This window comes from Pyxicephalus adspersus, chromosome 3 (genome assembly GCF_032062135.1).
Source record: "Pyxicephalus adspersus chromosome 3, UCB_Pads_2.0, whole genome shotgun sequence".
Classification (NCBI taxonomy): domain Eukaryota; kingdom Metazoa; phylum Chordata; class Amphibia; order Anura; family Pyxicephalidae; genus Pyxicephalus; species Pyxicephalus adspersus.
The window spans coordinates 67,646,695-67,672,559 of record NC_092860.1 but is presented as its reverse complement, the minus strand read 5'-3'; the positions used below and the strand labels follow the sequence as shown (position 1 = coordinate 67,672,559).

General features: G+C 36.0%; 1 protein-coding gene across 2 annotated transcripts in view; it reads right to left on the bottom strand.

The window, feature by feature from the left end:
- Positions 1 to 25,865, bottom strand: part of CRLF1 (cytokine receptor like factor 1) — a 76,115-nt gene that overhangs the window by 11,784 nt on the left and 38,466 nt on the right. Inside the window, exons 3-7 of one of the 2 annotated variants that reach the window (XM_072407087.1) lie at positions 15,955 to 16,084; positions 13,627 to 13,796; positions 11,503 to 11,660; positions 10,436 to 10,604; positions 6,017 to 6,199 (exon numbers count right to left, since the gene is read on the bottom strand). In XM_072407087.1, coding sequence (XP_072263188.1) covers positions 6,017 to 6,199; positions 10,436 to 10,604; positions 11,503 to 11,660; positions 13,627 to 13,796; positions 15,955 to 16,084 — 810 coding nt within the window. The remainder of the gene's footprint in view (positions 1 to 6,016; positions 6,200 to 10,435; positions 10,605 to 11,502; positions 11,661 to 13,626; positions 13,797 to 15,954; positions 16,085 to 25,865) is intronic. The other variant, XM_072407086.1, reaches the window with a different exon arrangement.

Sequence of the window (25,865 nt, the reverse complement as noted above, 5' to 3'; positions counted from 1 at the left end):
CTGTCTTACCTAGACTGCTTTCATGTCCTGTTATTTAAATCAGCAGCTAATGCTACACCTCAGGAGGGTGTGCTCGGCCTATTCGCTCTGGCGACTGCAGTAGCAGTAGCAGTAGCAGAGAAGTTTTAGGATTTAGTGCCCTGTGGGCTGTACTTTGCTTGATGAACTCATTACACAGTTTGACATTGGCTTGTATTTTGGATCACCTGATATTCTTGTGCTGTTATCTGTGGGCTCCTAATCTGCTGTCAGTCCATCCCCAAATACTATCCTTTGCGCAGTAGGTCCTGAGGAAAACTGAGTGCTGGAGGACGCAACCTGTCTCCTGAGGCTGAACGGGGGCTTACTAAAGAAAAAGACTGAGTTGATAGATTAAGGGACTGGTGTCTGGTGAGGACTGGTGCTGACCAGGGCCTTACAGCCAACATCCCTCTGTTCTAGAGAAAATGGCGTTCAGAGAAGGTAAGTGGCCAGCTACTGTATGTGTAACAGGTAACCCACCAGCTGCTCAGTCCGTCACACTGCAGATTTAACTCCAGGAGGCAGTAAGCGGTACTGAGTGTTGTCCCTCTAGGCAGGGTTCTATGGCATGAGGAAGGGGTAACCACACTGCAACCTCAACCCCAGTCAGAACACAGCCATGAAGTTTTCTGAACGAACAAGTAAATACATGGGGCACCACAGCCCAGAGCCGATTGGTAGTACCCTAATGCTTGTTGCCATGGAAGTGGCCCCCGGGGGTCCCTAACATCCAAACTCAATTTGGGGACCCTGGTCTTGAAATAGCCCCCCTTAATGTAAAAATATCCGTGATTGTAAGGATTTAATGCTTGTGACCCTGTATCTGGCAAATTGTTATGTGTAGGGGGCTGAAATGTGGTTTAGTGGCAGCTCTCAGGGTCCCCTGTGTACCCTGAAAATTTAGAATTTCTATGACAATCGGTGCAGGACATATGAAGTTTTTTAGCTGCCTGGACACAGTACAAGGTGGTCGGGGAGCAGACACAGCTGATTGCTGACATCATAAGTACACGCCCACTCTCAGGAAGCTAACACTAAGCATGCTCAGGAAGTTCCCTCTCCTGGTAGCACAATCTCAGAGAAAATATAGGAGATGCGTGCGCCCTTCCCCCATAAAACATTGACCAGAGTGGGTTTGAGGAGAAGGCCTGAACTAGCAGCTTTACAGGCTGGATATGGCTCGCGGCCTGTAGATTCGGCACCGCTGGTTTAGCTAAATAAACAAAAAAAAATATTGCAGAAATGTTTTGATTTAACCCCCCTAGCGGTAATCCTGAGTGTGACTCGGGGTGGAAAAAAACTTGCAGAAAGCGGTAACCCCGAGTCACACTTGGGGTAACTTTGGAAGCCCCCCTTACCTGTGCCCCGTGCTCCAGTGGCGATCGGACGATCCCGCTGTGATGCTGGGGCGCCGGTCCGTCGGGGGCGTGGCTGGGCGGGAAATTGAAAAGCATATTACAGAGTAATTTACTATGTAATCTGCTTTTAAATTTTTTTTACTGTAAAATACACCACAAAACATAAAATAAAAGTATCAAAACACATTTTAGTGCACCAAGCGTCATTGATCAGTGCCCTGATTTACATTTTGCCCACTATTAGCCCTGACCTTGATGTGACCTTTTGATGGCTTATAAATCACTTCCTGAATGTATAATTTCATCACTTTGTCTTTGACCTTGATTGCTCCTGACTGATTGCTGGAGACCACATGGCATCCAAAAGGCATCTCGCCAGCGCAAGTGCTGTTTTAAGGGAACTTGAAAGCAGCGATAGCGATTTGGAGTCCCTTGTGGAATCGAATGATAGTGATCTAACAGGAAATTTGTCATCAGACAGCAACGATTCTGAACCTGAGGTCAGTGCTGTGCGCACAAGTGTCCTGTTGACCTTGATGTGGACCAGGCAGCACCGCCAAGATTTCCATTTACCGGCGCACCTGGGATGAAAATTGAGGCTGAATGCGACGACCCCCTGGCATACCTGAACTTGTTTTTGACAGATGAAGTTATCGAAAAAATTGTTGCAGAGACAAACAGGTAAGCCGCTCTTGTGTTTGGTAACTTTTTGAAATTTTTTGCTAAATTTTTTTTATGCAAACGTGTGCTGCTCTGTGTTTGCTAACTTTTTGAAATTTTTTGCTAATTTTTTTTATGCAAACATGTATGCTGCTTTGTGTTTTCTAACTTCTTCAATTTTTTATGCCAACATCTGTGCTGCTCTGTGCTAACGTTTTGAAATTTTTTGCTATTTTTTTGTTTTATGCAAACATATATGCTGCTCTGTGTTTGCTAACTAATTACTTGCAACCTTCACACTATAAAAGAACATATCCTAAAATACCTTTTTATTTTGTTTTATGCAGGTGCGCTGGACAACAAGGTGCTCCACACCTGAGGTTTGCAAGCAGAAAGTGGGAACCTGTGACCAAGGATGACATTTGGTTGTTTTTGGGCTTGGTGATCCTGCAGGGAGTTGTGGGCAAACCCGTGCAGAAGTGGTACTGGTCCAAGAATAAAATGATTGTCACTCCATTCTTTGGCACCATCATGCCAGAATACCGCTTTTCCCTCATCATGAAGTACCTGCACTTCGCAAACAATGAAGAATTTGATGAGACTACCCATCCTGCACCAAAACTGGGGAATTGTCTCAGATGATTCTCCAAAATTTCCTGCAAACCTATGTGCCAGAAAGAGATGTCAGCATTGACGAAAGTCTAATGGGTTACAAGGGGAGGCTCAGCTGGGTGCAGTACATTGCGTCAAGAGGGCACAATTTGGCGTGAAAACGTATATGCTGTGCGAATCCTCATCTGGCTACATCTGGAATACAGTACTTTACACTGGAAAAGGGACGCAGTTCAACCCCAGATACAGCCATTATGGACTGGCAACATCTTCAGTGCTATCCCTCATTAAGCCATTGCTAGGTCAGGGCTATTGTGGCTATTTATCAGTATTATTGCACCCTTGTTTGGAAAATTTTAGTGAGAAATTTTTGATAAAATATTTTTTTTAGATAACTTACATTGTTGTGGTCTAATTTTTCATTATTTTTATAATTATGATTTATAATTACGTAGTATTGTATAAATTTTGATTAAAAATTTTGATAATTAGAAAGCAAGGGGGATTAAAGAGAAACTGTCCCAAATCATGTCAGAAACCGTGAATTCTGTTGGGTTTTGACTACAGGGATGCATACTAGTTAAAAAAGCTTCCAACTCCACAATTTCTCATTCAGGAAATAAGAAAATTATGGCGCCATTATTTTTCTCACAGATTCCATTCATACCTCTTAAAACAAAACAAAAAGATTTAACCAATGTCAAAAAACTTAAAAAAAAGAAAATCTCAAGGGGCAAACATTTTATGTTCACAGTTATGTACGCATGAGTTTAGGGCTATTTGAAACTATTCATTACACAGTTCCTTTGTTACCTACAACAAATTAAGAGTTATTTTGATGTGAAATTTAACAATACCTTTTTATGATAGAACACAATGTGATCTATGTAGGTCCTGTGACATCCATACCACAGAGATTAACTTGTCTCCTCAACAAAAATGAACATATGGGTAAAAGCATCTTGTATGCCTATGAAGTTACACTGCATCCCGTATTAAATCCTTAGCCTAATCCTTTGAAGCCTTTCGGCTACTCCAAAGCTCACATTCCCCTGCTTTGGACACTTAGAAAAGCATTTGCAGTATAGTTTGTAGAAATAACAGTCTGTTCTCAAAACCTAAAGGGCTGTCAAGCAAAAATCAACTAAGGTGAGTGGAATAAAGTAAGATGGAAATTCCTATATATTCATCTTTTTGTTAAAGCTTTTTCTGCCATGGGGGATCTAAATACCTTGAAGTTGTCATTGCAGATTTTTTTGCCTGACATACTGAATTAAGCTAGTGACATGAAACAATATTAAAGGGATCACCAAAGTGCCAGCGGCATAGGTAATCCAATGCAGTTACTTTCCCAGTGATTCAAACTGTGACAGTGCCAAATGTGAAAGGTAAAGTAGATGGGAACAGTTAAAGTTTTACATAAAGTTTAGTGACACACTGATTCAGAAACATGGGGCCGAACCTAAAGAAGATACACTTTTACCAGTGTACCTGGGTGATCCAGCAAACATGGAAAAGATTTCGTAAAAGTAATTTGCTGTTTGTTAGCAAATGTTTTCAATCCTGGACCAGATCTTTTCTAGGTTTGCTGGATCACGCAGATTCACTGATGAAAGTTCTCAAGACAAGGACAATTCTCATAAAGTGTTTTTTGTTTAAAAAAACTGTTTGCTTTATCTGGATTTTGGGCCCAACAAGTTGCTATATTTGTTTTCTTAGTTTTACTTAACCTCAGAAAAAAATATATTTAGGGGAAACCTCAGATAAAATAAATGGATTCCTTCAATGCAAATCATTCCTTGGCATTAAATAAGAGATTGGCTTCCTAAAACCAGGGGAAAAAAGGGATTAAACTTTGAAGATTACCATGTCTTTGTATATAGTACTTACCAGTATACTATACTGGCATTAATTTATATAAACTAAAGTGAAATAAAGAATAAATGTTATTTTATCCTATGGCACTATCCTATGGCACTGCCATGGCACCTGTTCTATAAGGTAGCCCTGATTAAACTTTAAATGTTCACTTGCTTTCTAACATAAACCAGGTGCTTGTAAATTTCCACTGAACTAAATAGCTCAGTTAATACCTGTTGTCATGTCAGGCAGAGGCTTGTAGTTAGCCTATAGCAGGAGATGTTCCAAGCTGGCTGATTGGCTGCTTCCTCCTGTTGCCAGGAAGATCTCCATGTAAGCGGTACAGAGGAGTGACTAATCACCAGTGATTGATACTTGTCCCCGAAGCCAATAGGGGAAATTGGTGCCCAGGGAGGTAGGTTGTCACTCAGAGATAAATATCTGGACGTTTCCAACAAATGGAGAGCTAGCCATGGATCAGTGGGTAACAGAACCTGTGTGGCCAAATCAGCATAGGCAATAAGGTCTTTTGCCTTGCTAACCTTGGATCAAGATAGGCCATAGGGCCTAAGTAGGTGTAAGTCATCTGAGGAAAGAAGCCTGTTCATTGGCGCAACAGGACAGGATCCTGCAGCAACTGACTTTGTGAAATGGGCTTACTCTTCAGTGAGGTGGGAAGTCGGCCATGAGCATTGAGGAGGGCTACTTATGGGGACTGATTAGGGCTCAGTGAAGTTTCTGGAGAGGTTGGATGATGGTGAGATGGTTTACAGAGGACTGAGCCCAAGAGTAATCCCCTCTCCAGATAAATGACGTATTCATGAGATATCCTGCTGTTTGTGCTTGCCAATACAAGTCACTACTAGTCAATACAAGCAAGCAGAATGCAGAAGGTGGGAAATTCGAACAAAATAATATTTTGTGGTACAAATGTAATTTATGCAGTGGGTGGGCTAAAGTTTTCTTTGGATGCTAAACAAAGCACAGGGCAGGTGTCTCCTCAATGCATTCCAAAACTTCATTTTTAATTTTGACTTAAATATTTTTTATCTTATAGATCATTCCAATCTTAACAGTCTAAAGCATAACTCAATGAGACATTAAGAAAGTGAAGTATATACTAAAAAAGTGAGGTGAAAAAAAATTATAAGTTAAACATCCAGTCATGTCTGGATTAACTGAAGAAACAAGAATTTTTGCTGATGATAGAAGTTCACGGCAAATGTTACCTCACTTAACCTTACTAAATTACCCTCTATAAACAAATTTTTTTCTATAAACATGATATACAAAAACTTTCCTGCACATAATAGTTGTGATTGTTTTTAAAGTAGGAAAATCAATGTTTTAATTTCCTCTAAATTTAAATGAACACTTCTAAACATAATGTTTCCATAAAATTTCTGATGTCAGAGTAATTTACTGTTTTGTAAATGACCACCACCATAATATTTCCTAGTCAAGTTATTAATAGTTTTAAAATAATAGAAATTAATTTTCCTTACCTACCTGGTTCCGTGTTTTGTGTGATTTCTGAAGCCACACTCTCCACTGGTCATATAATTTAATGCTAAGGTTAGAGCAGCCGTATGCATGTTTCTTCACCCAGCCAAAGAACTGTTTTAATTCCCGTCTTAATGTAGAATTTTGTTCCCCACTCTTGGGATCACATACTCCGGTAATCCTTTCTGTTAAAAATACAAATCAAACATGTCAACTGATATTATCACTGAACTACTAAATACACCCTAAAATGTAAAATTACTAACCAATAAATAATAATAATATTTATACATTCATTAGAATAGATTAGAGCAAACACATTACTGAAAGAATAATATGATATATGACATCCTGCTTCCACGAAACCTGTATCTGCCTACCTTAGGAGCTCCTATTACATACTCCCCATAGTATGTAATGGTATAGAAGAGCTAGATAAGGTTGCCCCAGCTTCTTAATTGCTTCTGTAGGGATCCGTCTGTGTGGAGTCAAACTCGGCTCCAACAGAGAGATTAGGAGAGTGTACTGTGCTGAGTAGTTTGAAAAAAAAATATATACATATAATATTGTGGACAGTTTTTCAGGACATATTGCATTATGGAGCTACAAAAATCATACTTCTTAGACCCTGCTATACAGCTCACCCACAAACCTACTACCACAATGCACAGTTTTCTGATAGTGTTATCTTACCATAACCTCCCAACACAAATGATATCCCTGTACTTTATGTATAAAGAAGCCAACCTTTATGATGTCAAACAAATTATTTATGAGCAATAAAAGAACAATGATCTTTGAGGCTTGATTTATTATAGCGCCTCAAGACTGGAGAAGATACACTTTCATCAATGAACCTGGGTGATCCAGCAAACCTGGAATTGATATGGTCCAGGAATGAACATTTGCTAATAGCAAATTATTTTTTAGAAATCCATTCCAGGTTTGCAGGATCACCCAGGTTCATTGATAAAAGTGTTTTTTTTCAGGTCTTGGAGATCTTTATTAAAATAGGTCCTTATTATCAAAAACAACCATTTTAGCTACTTTTATTTTCATCTGGTAAATCCCTTGACTCACATATGACATTAAACCTGTCAAAAAATATCCCCATGAAATATACCACATCTGTATAATAGAGGGGTTTAAATGCAATCACTTTCCAGTCCAAACAGAGAAATATTAAAATATATCTATTTGTTCTATTATTGTTCTAAATAATGTTTTTATAACTGTTTCATCAACTCAGATTTGAAGGAGAACTATATATGTGTATATGTTTTAAATAACTTGTCATGGGAGTTAGCAGGGCTGTTTTCTTCAAATCCTGTTTATATCCAGGATTATAAAAACCGGAAAATAATAACATGGAGATAGGTTAATAATTATGAAACAGAGAACTGTTGAAATCTGCTGGCAGCTGATAATGTATAAAAAACAAGAGGTATTTCCCAACTGGGAAATAATTTTGAAAACTGGCTTTTTTGCAAGAACACCAGGTGTCGAAGCATAGTTAAGACATTCTTGACTAGGATAAAGAGCAGTCTGTAGACTATTAAGTGCACAGCCAATTTAGACAAAATCCTATCTGCTCCAAATATTGTCAGCTTTTGACAGTTCAGAAGGTAATGGTATACCACAAGAGTGTGTCAGTGTTAGTGTCATGGAAAACCCAGACCACAAGCTATTCAATATATATAGGGCAAATAATGGACAAGATAATGAACTATAAACATAGGCACTGGTTTACTACAGAAGTTATTTTCTATCGCATGGTGTTTACTGCAAACAAACAATTAAATAAGACTAATTTAAACATCTTAAAACAGAATTTTTTTCTAAACCCTGATTAAGTGTTAAAAAACTACAGAGTAGTGGAAAATGGGCCTGTCTTATAAAAGCTCTCCAAGGCTTGAGAGGTGACATATTCCACAGTAAAGATGAGTGATCCAGCAAACCTGGAATTCATTTCTTGTAAGTCATTTTCTACTTGTTAGCAAATGTTTTCAATCCTGGACCAGATCCATTCCAGGTTTGATTGATCACCCAGCTTCACTTTGGAAAGTGTATCCTCTCCATCGCATTTTTAAATCTGGCCCAATAAGTGAAGTAAACAGCCCCCAAACTCTGAGTCAAGAATTCAGTAATGTTAAGTTCACTCAGGAGTTAAAAGAAAAGTATTTTAAAATATTTGTAAATGTCTTTGGGATTAGTATGCATTATGATTGCAATTAGCATATGTGTATAAAACATTGCCCAAATCTTTCAGAACACTGGGCATTTAAAAAAAAAAAATATTTCTTTTGAAAGCTGTTAAACCACTTGCTGGATGCCTTGCAAGCATTTAGAGGGTATTTTTGACATTCTTTCTATTGACTTTTGACAATTGGCAAGCTTAGCAATGTCTACCAAATGTTGAAGCTAGATCAAAAGCAATACAAAGTGTTGCAAATGTATTTTGTTTTTTATGTGTAGTCAACCATTTGTTTTTTGTTTTGTTTTTTTAAAAAGTCACCTAGCCTTTGACAAGCATTGGGAAAGCTTCAAAAATATAAAACAAATATCTGTACTTTATGCCTGTATGAGAAAAGCCTTAGTGAATATCAGCGGGGGGTGACAGGGTGGTGAAAAGTGTACCACTGCAATGAACCCTCCTCAGCCAACAGGGGCCCCAAATGTGTCACGTTCTACATAGGGGCCCAATGTTGGCTACATCCGCCATTGAAGATCAGGGTGACAAGCTTGAAGTCAACTTGAAGTCAAACAAGACTGTAATGATATCTCTCAAACTTCTAGCATTTTAACCTAAAGAGTTTTAAAAATGTGTACTGTGTGCTTTAGAGACACGACTGGTTCAATTATGTTGGAAGAATGTCAGGAAGATGATATTTTAACATGACATTTTTGGGAGATTGGATAAACCTATGAATTTATTTGGTTGTACAATAGTATTTTTCATATTTCTCTGAATAGTTTAGTGAAAAGAGATAGCTGCCCACTGAATGTTTACTAAATGTGATCTTTTGTTCTGTAAGTAAAAGACTGACATTCCTTTATTGAAAGTGAACACCAGGAACAAATGGCCTGAAATAATAGCCTGTAGCCTCAATTCCTGTAAAATATTCAAATGCTTTTCCTGAAAGGTATGTTAAAATGCAGTTAAATGGTTATTTTACAGACGGAAAAAACATGTGCCATACCATTTTCATGGCAGGAGTAACAGTAAATAGACTTTTAAAAGAAACCAATAAATTCTTGTGACTACAAATGGAAGAATGAAGCATACATATCTATTGATCCCTATATGCCTAATGCACACATACAGTAACCTTTAGTTAATATTAATAGTATTTTTACTTTAATAAAACATCCTAATCTCAATAAATTTTAGGATTAGTTAGATATGCTATAAGTACAACACATTATCTGTAAAGAAATAAAAAAATGGTCAAATTGTTAAAAATGAATATTTCTATTTTGAAAATGTTAAATTTTTATGTTGAAATAATTTATACATATATTCAAGATAGCTGGTACTTTATCTAGGAATTTACCAAAAATACATAGTAATTAACTGTTTAAATTGGACTTCTTATGGCACCATCAATTACTTAAATAAGGTTATGAAAAACAACATATTAGCATTATAGCCTATATTTATGCACTAAAGAAATATACAGAACATTAAAAATCATCCTTTTTTGGTGTATCTTTGCATGTCAAAATGTGTTTTATACACTTTTTTTGAACACATACCTACTATATTCTGTATAATATTGTAGAATATGATATTGTGTTATATCCTTAAAAGTCTGCTTTATAGATATTTGCCTTGAATAAAAGTGAAAATTATTCTGATTGGCCACATTTCTAGAAATTTTATGTACTCATGCAGACTTGTACCAAGTATACAGCATTACAGCTCGTGCAAATGGGAAGTAAAAGTATCTGAAAGCTAGTTACACAAATAGAATGAAAAAAGTACTAGTTAAGATACAAGCAAAGAGCTTGAGACCACACAGATCTAAAGCTGAGTACACACTTCCAATTTTTGTCGTTGGAAAGGATCTTTCACGATCCTTTCCAACGACAAGGGAGTGCACGATGCATGAACGGTGCTGTACATACAGCACCGTTCATGCTCTATGGAGAGGGGAGGGGGAGAGCGACGGAGCGGCACCCTGCTGCGCGCTCTCCCCTTCCCTTTCATTAGGATCGGCTGTCGTCCATCGTCCGTGGATCCGGCAGGTCGGTCGTCCGGACGATGGACGACACCGACTGTACACACGGCAGATTTTCGCCCGATAATTGGCCGATGCCGATTATCGGGCGATAAAAATCTGACGTGTGTACGTAGCTTAACTGACAAACATGTCTTTGTTTATATCACATTTAATTTTTAGAACCAAGGCATAACTAACCACTTCTTGGAGTAGATGCAGCAGTTGGATTGCTCCAGTCACTCCAGATGCCTGCCTTCTTTGATCCATAGATCCCAAATGGGTTACACCGAACCTGAACAAAGTACACAGTTCCTGGTTTTAATCCAGCAAGACGACAGGAAGTCTGGTTACCCACATCATCCACCACCTGCAAAATATAAATACAAAACAACCAAACAAGCAGTATTAAATATATATATATTTTCTTTCTTTTTTCTTTTTTTTTTTTTAAATCTCATAAGAGCTGCAAACATATAGGCAACTTGCCATAACAGTTTAAGCACGTTACCCTAAAAATTAAGAGCATGCTGGCGTGCTAGACTGGCATATTCTAATTTTTAAGGGGAACAACATTTTTTTTCTGACTGATAAGATGACATTTCCAAAAATAAAAGTAAAGTAAAAAGTAGCTAGATAAATGCAACTACAAACAACAAATTGGATAATTTTTAATATGTAACACTTTACCATCGCCAGGCCATATTTTGTTTTTTTACCATTTGTTGCTGACTTTTAAGCATCTGCTCATTTCCATGGATTAATCTTAACAAACATCTGCAGCCTAGGAATAGTTACAAATAGAGAGTCTAATATCCTAGTTTATATTTGAAGGCATACTACAGCCTATCAATTTGTTTTGCTTTCAATTAGCATTATAAACCTATTGGGAAATGTCACAAAATGCAAATAGGGACCTAATAAATATATTATTTTAAAAAATGTAATTTTAGGATCCCTGACAGGAATATCATCTCTAACACACATTACAAATATAAAATAGTCTAATTCATTGGGCAAGATTTAATAAAGTTCTCCAAGACTGAAGACTATCATCATGAGAGAACATGGATGATCCAGTAAACGTGGAATGGATTTCCTAAAAAGTAAACTACTACTAGTTGGCAAATGTTGTCAATCCTGGACCAGATTCAATCCAAGTTGGCTGGATCACCCCAGTTCTCTTATGGTCATCTAGTCTTGGAGAGCTAAATTAATTCAGGCCCATTGTGTTTATGGTTTTTAGACACACAGTAAATTTTTCTTACCTTCCATTCTGAACTATCTTCTACTCTGTATCGAATCTGGTATTTAGCTTGAAACAAAAAGTCCTTCAAAGCTGGTGGGGAACTCCATCGAACACTCAGCTGATCCTCTAAGTCGCCGACTCGACTTACATGAACATCTGATGGTGGATCTGTGGTGACTGCATAAATATGCCAAACATAGTTTAAATTTGACTTAAGTATAAATCTGTAAAGTTCTGTCCCATCATTGTTGCATTTTTTTATTCAGATAGAAAACATGAAAAGTATTTACATTAATAACAAAAAATGTAAATGAGAAAGAACATTTATGCACAGGAAACTGTGATGTATGTATTTACGTATGTGTTTTATTTATAAAACAGAAGACCTTTATCATTTGTATTATGTTGATGCCCCATGTTTTCCTCTTTTCTTTATTCGTTTATTTTTTGTTTTCCAATAGTGTTTCCTAAAAATGGATCAAGGATAACAACTATGCAGAAAAGACTAGATTGCAAAATGTCTGGTCATCAAAAACGGGAGACATAGTGTCAATGATTTTTATACAATGCAATACATAGAAACTGTACAGGAAAATTAAAGATAAAGGATATCTTGAAATTTTGAAATAAGTTGCATGCTCTTCAGAGGACAAACAAAAAACAAATTACCCTGGTAACTCTCTGCAGCATAACATATTTGAGATAAGTGGAAAGGTGAAGGAATTAAAGAAAAAATGTTGCAAGGAAGTAAGGAATAAGGAACCCTCTTAGAAGGCAGATGTAAAGAAGTTGTAAAGAAAGGAGAATATCAGTTTAAGAGAGCTTCAGAAAATTACCTAAGCAAGTTGCATTAGGTAAGAGAATAAAAGAAAAATTGTAAATTCTAATGCAAAATCTGCACGCCTTAGGACAAGTCCTTCAAATGTAGTGGCCCTGATTTATATAAAGTTCTCCAAGGCAAAATACACTTTCATCAGTGAAGCTGGGTAATCCAGCAAACCTGTAATGAATTTCCTAAAAGTCAAACTATTTGTTAGCTATTTATTTATTGTTTCCAGCCTTGGAGAACTTTAATAAATCAGGGTCATTGTGTCTTCCTGACCACAGGCATGGAAACATTTGGGTGAGACTCCTATCATAAAAGCGTGTAACTAGGTCAGCTAGTCAGATACCATTTTAATTTGCCCCCACTCCACATTTCATTGTAATTTGCCTCCACCAACTTTAGAAATATTTAACAGGGATGGACAAGTAGGATCCTAATTTTCTCAGAAAGTTTGGAAAAGTTAACATGTGTCCTGGTTGTGTAAGGATTCTATTGCGAGGTGTAAATAAATCCACTGCAGGAATCCCATAGTGGTCCACCAAAACATTGCTTAGGTTCTAGGCCTGGGATGAAACTCGGGTTGTTTGAAAAGGAGAGCTATGAGGGTGTGAGATGACCTAAACTGAGCCTTTGCTAAATCTCAAAATAGAGGGATAGAAAGGGGCACTGTATAGCTGGTCTGTCTTTTAATGGTAACTATATAGGCATAGCTACTTGTCTCAGAGAGCATGATGAAACTGACAAACCTAATTTCCCAAACAGTCACTGAGCTCTACAACATGATTTTGTGGGCTTTGAGAGGGTGCAGGCAGATTTGGTCATCTCTGTTTTGGGGAAGCACTTGTATCTAGTAGAGTAAGTAGTAGAGCTTGAGTGCTTGGGATGGTGGGACATGCAGAATATTATTTTGATACAGCTGGACTGGACCACAGCCCAGGTAAGGTGCCAGGTAAGCCCAGGTAACTTCAGGTAAGGTGCGTACTTTATGTTGTTTGCATGGTCAAAAATGGGAAGTCTATAAAAGTTTGCTAAAAGAGAACACATGAAACATGCAAAGAGAACCATCAGCACTACAAGCAGTCCCTAACTATCATAACATGCTCAAATACACATTAGCTATAAAATGTATACAGAAGCAAGTTAACATTACACTGTAAGCCATTAAGCAAGATAACATTACACTTAGTTCTTCCTAACTAAGATATACATATTCAGATCATTTAAATTATTGCAATAACATAGCACAAAGAGATTTACATAATATAATTTGAATGCTCTTTAATTCCAGAGCATAGAAGATGCTCTAATGTATCTTACCCACATCAAGAATATCCAGGGTTATTATGTCAGACGTGGTGGATCCCAGTCTGTTTGAAGCCTCCACCCAAATCTCATATGGTGTAAAAAGGGCAAGATCCTTAGGGATGTGGCAAGAATACTGGCCCACGGTATGATATTCCTGACATGTATTATCTCTGCCATACCATCTAAAAAAATATACATTTTGGAATAAATAACAAGTTCTTATAATTGGACTTATTTTGACAATCACTTCTTTCTGTCAATTTGCAGACACAATTGCTCTAGTTGCATATGCTAAGATCGAATTATACAATTACTATAATATGAAACTTTATTTCACAAGGCATTTTTTTTAACGAGTGCAAACATATTTATTTTAAAATGTGTTGTGTTAGAAAAATCAAGAATATGAAATGAGATGAAACAAAAAAGTTCTTTGAATGTACTGTGAAAGAAGGTTGGGCAACTGGGACAGCAATACTGTTTGTGTGTTTTAAGCCACCAGGTGGAGATGGAAGGAAGGAAACTACACATGCAACTTGCTAAAAACAATTTTTAAACACGTCCATGTTAATGAGCTGTGTCAATACAAAGTCAGTCTATGTAATTAAAAGTAATTAAAGCCGAACTTTCATTTAAAAAAATATATACTTACCCTCCCTCTGCTTACAGATTATATTTTGTCCTGCACTGTCCTGGGTTTCCTTTTTATTCCTGGTGCGGATGAACCAGCAGGTGCCACTATCTTCTTCCGGGTTATTCCTAAATCACCCAAGCTAGCAATCAATCTTGGGAAAATATAAAAATCCTCCCCTTCCTGACTGGGTTTGTAAGTATTAACACATTTGATTGCAGCTTAATAATTTAATCAATCATATGTTAAAAGATTTTCAGCATAACGAAAATGTTAGCAAAAATAAAAAAAATGTAGCATAAAATGTTTTTTAGCATAAATGTTAAAAGGCCAATGAGACATGCTGGCCCTTTTTTAAGTAAGGTTTTAAAACTTAAATTTAACTTTACAGCAATAGGGTTAAGTAATGTCCATGAAACGTTTTTATTTGCACTAATAGTTACATTTTCAGGAGCAATTTCTGTGGACTGGGAAAGCTTGTTATGAAAGTGTAAATGTTAGTACAAATTTTATTATGATCTCACTGTTCCAAACTCTATTGCTGCTACAAGTGCACTAATATGGCTAAAATCACCTAAAGCATATAACCCTACAGGAAACTACTCAGAAGTAGAGGGAAGGAAAGGACAGAGGAGAAGGAAAGGATAGAAAGGATAGAAGAGAAGGGATTTCGTTTCTGGTAGATATATACAATGATTAGCAAGTGAATACACTGATTAGAGCGATAAGCCACCTTTTTACTAGGTGAATAATACCAATAAATTGTACATGTCAAAGATGATTCCATTATATATATTCCATTATATATTGGGAATCAGTCCTCAGAGACTAGACAGAGTTTTCCTATAGAAAACAATATTTCAAAATCAGCACACCAAAATAAAGGAAATGGTATACATACATATACTGAGACTTCCATCTCCATATATATTGACCCCCCGGACTCCAACAATGAACATATTAATAAACATAATAAAATTTTTTTTATAAATTTTAAACTCACTTTGGTGTCAACCTTAGGGAATTTTCAGTAATTTAGCTTTTTTCATTGACTTATTTCATTGATATTTGACTTATCATTTCTTTGATATAATTACTTTTGCTAATATTATGGATTGCATATTTCAGTATCTACATGTACTTTTATGTTGTAAATTTCAATTATTTTTACAAACATAATATAGTATAATTCTCTATGTTATAGTTACTTGTTGGTTCTCTAAGGAAGCCCAGAGAGGGAAACATGTCGGGACCCGTTAATTTATTTTGGTGTTTTGATTTTGACATTGCTTTCTAGTCTAGTCTCCGTGGACTAATTCCTAATATATATTGGAATCATCATTGACATATAAAGTTTATTGTAATTATTCACCTAGTGAATAAGGCGGGTTATCGCTCTTATGATCATTGTTATCCCTTGCTTATCACATAAACCTGAAAGAAATGAACCCCTTCTTTTTTTTTCTTTCCTTCCCTCTACTTTTACATTTTGAGGTTGGCAGAAATTTACATTTTTTGATCACCACGCACCTATCAAAAAATGTATCCTACTGAGAAGTAGTAACTAGGTATATTCAATTTGCACATAGCAAATAAGCAACATGTAAAATACATCAATTAAAGGAACATGTAAAGGATACAGGAACTGCTTTTGTATATTTAGGATTCTGCATGTTTTTTTTTTCATATTTTACAAATCTATACAGTACCTGAGTTTGTATTTAAGGGTATAGTTGGTGTGTAAGTAAGTTTCTCCTTCGCTACCAGGAACCCACTTGCAGGTCAGGTCTTTCATGTTTTTCGACCAGCAGGTAATATTGGTTGGTTTTTCAGGAGGCACTATGCCATGAAATAAAAATTAAAAAGATATGTTAGAAATATTTTTGTATCACCTTATTAGAAATAAAAAAGCAGAAAAAAGTTTTTAAAAGCTGGGAATTGTTACTGTAAATAGATCAATATATAAATGTGTTTACAACAATAGAAAATAATTAGAATTTAAGCAAGAAGACCATTACAGGAAATTGTCTTGGACTTCAGCTTAGAAAATTGCCAGAAAGAATGCATTTTGTGAAGAAGATTTTTTAGCATGGTTTAGCAAAACCAGAAACAAAATCCACATTTCCCTGCATTCAAACATTCTTATTGTGGATCATCAAAGAAACATGTACACAAAGCAGACACAGAAACCTGTTCTCTAGCATGCTGTGAGATGTCACATGCCCAGCATGATGGGAGTGTTATAAAGAAACATCCTTGTAGTAAAGAAACTAATAGATAAAATGATTGTCTGATTCATTGTTAACTTGTTTGCTGATACTGAAAGCTGTTTACTCACCCAATAAATCTAATCAAATGAAATGTTTGCAAAATATGTATGGGTCGTACAGACTCAGGTGTCAGAAAGACCCAACAGTGTCATCAATAGCATCAAAAACTAACCTTTTTCATTTTAAATGTAATTATTATACCTATAGATACTGTTCTGTAAATGATTGTTGTCATTCTTGAAACAATAAATATGTTACTGGCAGGATAACCAGGTGAAAAAAAAGGTACTATTTTTTTCAACCATCACATTTATGGAGTGGTAATAGGATGGCCAGGGGGCCAAATAACAGAATGCCATCCAAGGTAGTAGAGCTTCTGTAGTTTAGCTACTAGACTGGAGTGTGAACCTAAAAAAAACTAAAGAATATATCTTATAAACCGCTCTTACTGGTGTGTGCAACAAGCTATGGCCCTCAAACATATTGGTGCCAAAAGCAGCTGAGTAAATACATATATATTCTCCAGTCCTAACTAAGTAAGCAAGCATAGGTAGCAACAAGCAGAGTCACATGTTTGCAGGGTTAAAGAACTCTAAGGTCATAGAGAAATAAGGGCCACTTGAGCACAAGGTTCACAGAGGCAGTGGAGTCACTGTACCAAAAGGGGAGGCAATACATTCAGTTCAGGAACCCAGGATCTTTCTTTGGGATCAAAGATCTGTTTCATAGGATACCAAAATGTTCTTATTGATACTAAAGTGTCTTGTTAAAATCTTGAGGGTTCAGAATTTGGCAAATCTTGTATTCTTGGGAAAATTTGGTAGAATGAGTAGCTTGAGAAGGCACAGAAAAGTACTTAATAGGACAATAACAAGAGGGAACTCTATGTCCTCACAACAGAGTTCAAAAGCTATCTACAATTGAACTAGAATTGAATAAGTTATTGAAATATAAACACTACCATCATTATTCACCCTAATGTCAAAGTGTGATAAACCAAAGCTGCTTCATTTTCAGATGAAACTATATGCTTTTTTGAACTCCTCTTAAACAATACTTTTCCCATATGTTTGTTGTGCAGGAATAAGGGGGGTGATTTATCAAATATATAGGATTCGTGCTAGCCTGTGCTCATTTAAAGTACTCAGACCACTTCTGGGTAAATCAATCCAGTAAAATAAAATGTTTCATCTAACCTGATTGGAATTTATCTAAGACCAGACTTTCTTGTATGTGTTTTAAGAAGTGCCACAAACATTGTTTTTTTTAGAAACGTTTAAAACTGGTATTCCTAGCTGTAATAGATTATTACAGTAGCAGTTAGTTGTTTGTTTAAAATTATATATGAAGGCAAGGCATGTAGTAGTATAAAATGGAAATGGCAGAATGTGTTTTTATGCAAATAAAATAAAAAATGTTAAAGTGATCCAATCTATGTGTGCATCATAATCTGCTAGGATGCAGTGGTTTTGTATTTATACTAATAAGTGATGTATTTTACCTGCCATTTTCTAAAAAGGAAATAGTTCAAGAGGATTCTTAGAATGAGAGCAGCCAATTTAACATGCACCTATTTTCTCCTTTCGGATGGGGTTGGACGGGGTTTCTCTTGTATAATCACAGTTCCATTTCTGATATTATTACGTGCATTTATGAATATACCAGAAGCCTGCATGTTTTCTGTCTATTCTCCCATACAGATACCACCTCATAAGTCAGTAAACCGATAAAACCGCATATTTAACAAATCTGTCTACCAGTTTATCTGATCAACTTATCTGTTTATTGATCTATTGTTCAAAAAGTAATGTCATGCGGTTATCACATTTAGTATTCTTACCTTGCTTCTACTTGACATTTTTAATCTCTGCTCATGGTTACATATGTTTATGCTTATACTTCACTCCTTACTTTAGAAACTAGAGGTGCCATGTATTTTATCAGATTATCCTACCATGGATTGTGCTGGTCTATTAGGTTTTTAGATTGCAAGAAAATATTTGAGGGTTTCCTGCTGCTGAAGATTGGATAGGTCAATGGTATACAAAACCCAATATATATCTAAATGTTTAACCTGATATATATATATATATATATATATATATATATATATATATATACTTTTGGTATATTTACTGACCATTGTATATATAAAATATATATTGTATTAAATAAAATAAATAAACAATACATAAACTTGGTTGTGTTTCAGGGCTTTAATTACTGACATGGAAAATAAGGCCCACAATTGAAAGTGAACATGGCTTACTTGTCCTCACTTTATATTTTAAAATCGTGCCCATGGTACCTACATGTTTCTTACCAACAAGAATATTTATTGTCAGTGTCATATTCAACAAAGAAAGTAGAAAACTGCAGCAACTAAAACCAACACAGTTTAGTTTACCAAATTCAGATTTGTGAGGGCATACTGGGATTTTGTCATGGGTTATAGTGCATTGCTTACTGAATAAATTCATATAAGCATTCTAGTGGATAATGGTAGAGTATAGGCCCTCTTTATAGAAGGTTCTGTCAGGTTGACAAAATAATTTTGTCAGAATACATATCACTTTAACATCACAACATGTAATGTCAAACATTTAAAAAAATATTATTTTTTTACATTATTTTTATTATTATTTTAATTCTTATATTATGTTATTGAGAAAGCCTCATTGGTCATTTGAATGACCACCACAATGGCGGTGGTAAGTTGAGTGGCAGACTATAGAGACATCTAAATTTTGAAATGTGAAATAATGGAAAGCATTTGGCTGTAACAATGACAAAACATATTCATATATATAGAACATAAGGAAAGTATTTAAGGGTTTCCTGCTGCTGAAAGCATTTATTTTAATGTTTCTTATATCACTCAAGTGCAACTGGCTGTGCACAAAGCATACCACTCACTTTAATTGGTGGCTTGGATTATTATTTTTAAAGTTACCAAGCAAAAAGTTAAGTCATTGGTGAAGTTATTTACACTATAGACCAGATATATATTTATTACTGGACAGTAGTTGCTGCCTGAAAATTTGTGCTTGTCATTATAATTCTTCATTGTTGTTGTACTTCAAATTTTCCTAATAGTAACAAGTATGATTTTATTTACATAGAACTATTATCAAAGCAACACAGCCAATCTGAAAATTTTGTAGATTTAAGTGTACATTGTGATTTATGCCTTTTAGTACAACAGTTTTGTGATTAGCCATACTAGCTTTTATTTGACATTATAATGTTGTCTTCTGTGATGCATTAGAACAGCACAATCTAGACTAGCTTACAATGTGTACTGAGGATACTGTGTACTTTTGGTTTCTTACACTATGTGCTTTATTACCATGTGGACAATTTGGTTCTTAATTAGCACAAAAAGTATTTTGCCAAAGACAAATGTCCAGATTTATGGAACAGATATTTTGTATTTTTAAGAACACAAATGTTTATAGAAAAAAGGTACAAACAGAAATTAGCAAAAATGGAATGGAATGTTTTACAGCAATGACTTTCTATTTTCGTGATATTATTATTAATATTAGCCACTTTTTTCATGGTGCCAACATATTACGCACTTTTCAAAGTCCATTGGAATATCACCTACTGTCCCTCAAAGGGGCTCACAACCTAAGGTCATAGTCATGTGTCATTAACCTAGTCTAGGGACAATTTTTAAGGGAAAGCCGATTAACCTAACTGCATTTTTTTTGGGATGTGGGAGGAAACCCACGCAGACACATGGAGACATAGACAATGAAAAACAATACATAAAGTTGGTTATGTTTCAGGGCTTTAATTACTTAAGTGGGAAATAAGGCCCACAATTAAAAGTGAACATAGCTTACTTGTCGTCACTTTATGTTATAAAATCGTGCCCATGGTACCTACATGTTTCTTACCAAAAGAGTATTTATTTTCAGTGTCATATTCAATAAAGCTATAAAAATGTAGTAGAAAAGGGCAGCAACTAAAAAAAACACAGTTTATTCTACCAAATTCAGGTTTTTGAGAGCATACTGGAACTTTGACATGAGTGATTAGTGCATTGCTTACTGAATAAATTCATATAAGCATCCTGAAGGATAATGGTCGAGAGTATAAGCCCTCTTTATATAAGGTTCTGTTAGGTTGACAAAGTAATTTTGTCAGAATACATATCACTTCAACATTACAACATGTAAGGTCAAACATTTATAAACAAAAAAAAAAAGTATTTTATTATTAATATTATTATTTTAATTATTATATTTCATTATTGGGAAAGCCTCATTGGTCATTCGAACAATAGCGGTGGTGAGTGGCAGACTAGGGAGACATCTATATTTTGAAATGGGAAAATAGTCGAAATGACAAAACATATTCAACTATATACAAAAGCAAAAAGCACTCACAAAACACACTTGCAATTCGAAAGAAAAATAAAGTAGACAATTGGCAAATGACAGTTTGCAGCAGGACATGTGTTGCAGAAACAACATGTTTTTTGCCACTAAAATGCAGCTGGACTCAGAGGCTGGAAATAGGTGGGGTTCTCTGTCATAGTGATGCCTTCCAGTCATGTGCAATACAAGATAGGTGGCCCTAAAAAATAGGTACCACTGCAGTGCTAATGGATTCCATGCTTTTCTGTTCCAGCAGCTAGAAATGAGGCATTGATTACAATAGACAGGATAGATTAGAATATTATTTGCATGCAAATGTAACTGGAAAAATTAAACTGCACTGTGAGGTTGCATAATTCAAGGAGTAGAGATTGTTTAGTGAACAAATTTATATTTTGGTAATTTCAATAAATTTAATTATGTGCAAGGAAAATCCGGTTTTGAAAATTCCCTTTCATATGATTGCCTATTAAAAGTAAAAAATTATGTGTGGCAACAGAATCCATATCAACCATATCGAAGTCTGCAAATAGGTTTAATAGTATTTTTACAGAATAATGACCTTTAAATGTTGCAGTGAGCAAGTCATTAAATACATTAGTTAGGGCTGTTTCTGTGAAATAATGAGAGCAGAAGCCAGATTGGACAGGGTCCACAAGCAAATCTGAGAAAAGAAAGCTTGACAGTTCCATATGTTTGTGTTTCCCAAGGAGTTTAGAAGACTAGAGCAGAAAGACCAGGTGCTGACAGGGGAGACATAAGGGGTCCAGAGATGAATTTTTTAAACCATTGTTTAATAAAAGCATGCTTGAAAGAAAATGGGCAGGAGCCAGTAAAAAGAAAAAGAGATATATACAAGAATAAAAATAAAGAGAGGTAAGACAGGGTAAAGTGGAATGAATTTAAGACAGCTGGCTGAGAACAGGCTGACTGTTAATGGGGTAAAACAGGTTATTTCTAAATTGAGAAAGAGTAAGGTAAATTTGTAAGCGAGAATATTAACCGTTTTACCCCAGGGCAACCCTTAAAAGAATTTTTAGACGCTTAGAGAACACTTGCTAAAAAAAAATTTGTAAGGGACCATCATGAAACACCTCTATATTGATGTGGAGAATGCCCACTACAGTGGTGGTTAGAATGCTACCATTATAGACTGCTAAAACAATCAGTGGCAAGCGGCAAGGTGCCCAGAACTATGCAGGCCTTATCAGAAAGAAGGATAGTCAGCTACAGCTCCAGGAACCCCTGACAACCCCTGAACGAGATATTTGGTTCCACTGAACCAAACACAAAAGGGGAATGTTGACAATTGCATAGCCACCTTGGCTGTAGTAATCACATGTGGGATCCCAAAGCTGTTTGTTGCTTGTTTATTGTTTTATGTTTAGTCTTACAAAATCATCAGTATTTCTGGGCCTGGTATTTGAATGCTATCACTGGTAATTACTGTACAACCTCACTCAGGCTCTATTGCTGCTGTAAAACATTATATTATACTTGTTTTCTAAGATAAACAAGTCACAAGCCACTCCCAAACATTTTGTTTATTTTCATGTGGTTGTTAATAGAAACACTAGAGGAAACCCCTTTCATATAGTAATCATGTGAATGCACTAGCCCTGCCATTTGTTACTCACATAATTGTCTATAATGGTTAAATCCTTTGAGCCTGATTAAGCACTAAGTCCGCTAGATTTTGTTTCACAGGTTAATTTTCAAGACATCACCTTAGACTAAACATTTTACTCAATAGTTAAAATCCTTTCGTCTTTCACCTTTATTTAATTTATATAAAAATATAAATTGGGTTTATGGCCCTATTTACAAAGATACTCCTATTTTTGAGAATTTGTTCCAGTCATTGGCCAAATCACAAATAGATAGGGCTTCACCTTGCTTTAAAAATAAGGTACAAGAGGTACAGAGGATTCAAATACTTGATTGACAGGAAATGCCCTACTTCAGGGGTGTCAAACTCTGGCCCATGGGCCAAATCTTTTTATGGCCCCCAAAGGAATCCTAAATATGAATTGCAGCTGGCCTGCCGCTGCATTGAAATAGTGCCACTACTACAATTCCTGGAATCACTTGCGTCTATAGACCAGCGGCCTCTCTGCCTATGCGTGGCCCCGCATTGCACTGTTTTAAAGACGCAAGTAATGCCGGGAATCGTACTAGCAGCATCAGTTGCGTCTATAGACCAGCAGCCTCTCTGCCTATGCGTGGCCCCGCATTGGACTGTTTCGGACTCATACCATTAAGCCCCGCATTAGACTGTTGTCTTGACGCAGGGAATTGTAGTAGCAGTGCTATTTCCATGAAGAGGGAGTTGCAGCCACTCATAACGTTAAGCCTCGCATTGGACTGTTTTATAGACGCAGGGAATTGTAGTAGTGGTGCTATTTCAGGTTCAAGTTTGGCCCTTGACTTTGTCTAAGTTTTTAATTTTGGCCCACTGTGTATTTCAGTTTGACACCCCTGCCCTACTTGTACTTCTTTCACTAAAGCAATAAATGTGAATTTGTACAACCTGTCAAGCACACCAACAATGTGGGTAGAAAAGGGTGAACTTTAGAAATCTTATGTTTATTAGCTATTACATCACACCATGACAATCTGAATGCCATTTTTAAGAACGTAAATAACTTAAACTTGCATGTTGAAAAACAAGAAAACTATTTTCTTATACTGACCTTAATGTCCTTTCATGGTGAGTCCTTATGCCGGTATGATATCCCTAACTCTATCTCTTTGAACCCTCATGGCAGCCTATTTATTATCTTTAAGTTTCACCTACCCTAAATTATAAACATTTTGGCATAAGTCAAAATAAATGAATAAACTAAAGAGCTCATCATATCAACTCAACCAAATAGCTTCTTTGAAAATAGTATCTTTTAAAACTCTCTTTAAATGCATATGAAGATAACAAGCTGCAAAAAGAGAATCTTAATATATCTGGGTTGAGTGGCATTGCCACTATGGCTTTGGTGAATCCTGAGGTTACATGACCTTACCCTGAGGTGAGGCCACCTGTTTTTTTTTTTTTTGCTTTTTTTTTTAATTAGGTAACACAAAAAAAATGTCTCAGTTAAGTAAATATATGTTTTCGCCTGAATGCTGCAGACAACAGTGATAGAAAGACGGTGAATACTACAGCAGAATCTGCAGATTTTATTACAACAAGTTTAGGGTAATTTAATTTGGAAGTCTTTTCCAAAAACTACAATAGAATAAAGGACTGGAAATCCCCACCTTGCTGAAGGCCACTATATTTAGTTAAATAACTCCTAAAACAAAGATACTTTCTTAGGTGAGAGGTAAATGCTGACCTCAAATATTACAGTAAATTATTGACACATGTTGTAAACCAGGGTATTCACTATTACCTTTATATTTCCCCTTTAAATCTTCTGAAAAGTTCCTGAATATCCTTGAGAAAACACAAAGACTAGAATAAACACCCATTTGAAAGTCATTTGTACCTGCTATTTATAGGCTACAGAATACAGAGGTGTAACTAACATTTTGGGGTTCCTATAAATCCCAGGGTAACTCCACCTAATACTCATCTCCCCAGAAATTGTTTTCAAATAAATTCCACTGTTTATACTAAAACATTAAGTTCTCTGAAGGAGAAGCTACATAATGTCTAGAAAAGTCCAAATGTGTTTTTACAAGAACAAAAATGACACAGAAAGATGATGTCAGCATGTAGGCCTAAACAAATATGTCACAGAGGTAAAGATAACTTATAAGAAACAAGACACAAGGTGCAATAAGTGAAAGAGGAATGCAAGGATAAAATAGGCAGTCCCCCACAGGGAAAGATACTTGGAACAACCAGGGAGAGCATCACACTTGTGGATATGGCCACCAGAACCAATACAAGTGTATATCCAAAAAGAAGAAAGTTCCATGCTGATAAGGAACCATGTCACTCCTTTCTGTCCACAAAGGAAGCTGCTTCAAGAAGAATGAAGGCACAGTGCCAAAGCTTGAAACCTAATGTAACAATAGGGGTCAGGGTCTTTGGTCAGGGACCATAAGAAAGGGGTCACTATAAAGGCAATAATAAAATAACTTACATGTCCAAGGTATGAGTGAAAAATTATATAGGCAGCAATTAAATTAAACTTATTGAACAAAAACAATCTGCTAAATAAGGATTGCCAGGTACATCATGTAGGTAATATCTTGTACAAGAGAAAGTTACTTTATAGTCTGAAAGTCTGCTTTCAATATACCATAGAAAGGTTTTTTGTAGGTAGTATCTAGAAACCAACCATATTTTGAGAGAAGAAATCATTCCTCACATAGCTGAAGAAGTTGTGTGTCTTGAAGCCATCACAAGAATATTAGTTACCAGGAAATAATGCTTATATTGTATATCTGATCAACACTATATTACACTATAGGTTGTTTGAGGAAATCTAGCAGTTCTGGTTCAGGATCTATTTACTACACCTTCAAACCATTTCAGATCATTATTTTATCGCATTCACTTACTAAACGGCATTATTTTCACAGTAATTTATGGCTTTTGCAGAAATAATGACCAATCCTCCTCAGCATCACAAGGAAAAAAGCTAATTACCATTACCAGCTCAGTTATACATAGGACTTCAAGACTGGAGAAGATAGACCATCATTGGAAAACCTAGGTGATCCAGCAAACCTGGAATGGGTTTCTTAAAATCATTTCCTATTACTTGGCAAATGTTTTCAATCCTATACCAGATGCATTTCAGGTTTGTTGGATCACCTAGGTTCTCCTATGAAAGTCTGTCTTCTCCATAGTATTGTAGCCCTTTAATGTAGGGGGTAATATATGAAAACTTTACAATGTCATCTCTTATCTGTTTTTTTCCAAAAGAAAGGAGGAAATTATGTTTTTAGCGAAGGCCACAATTTGCCTAAGCCAGCCAAAGCTGTAGGTGTGAACCCACACAAACTTCATGC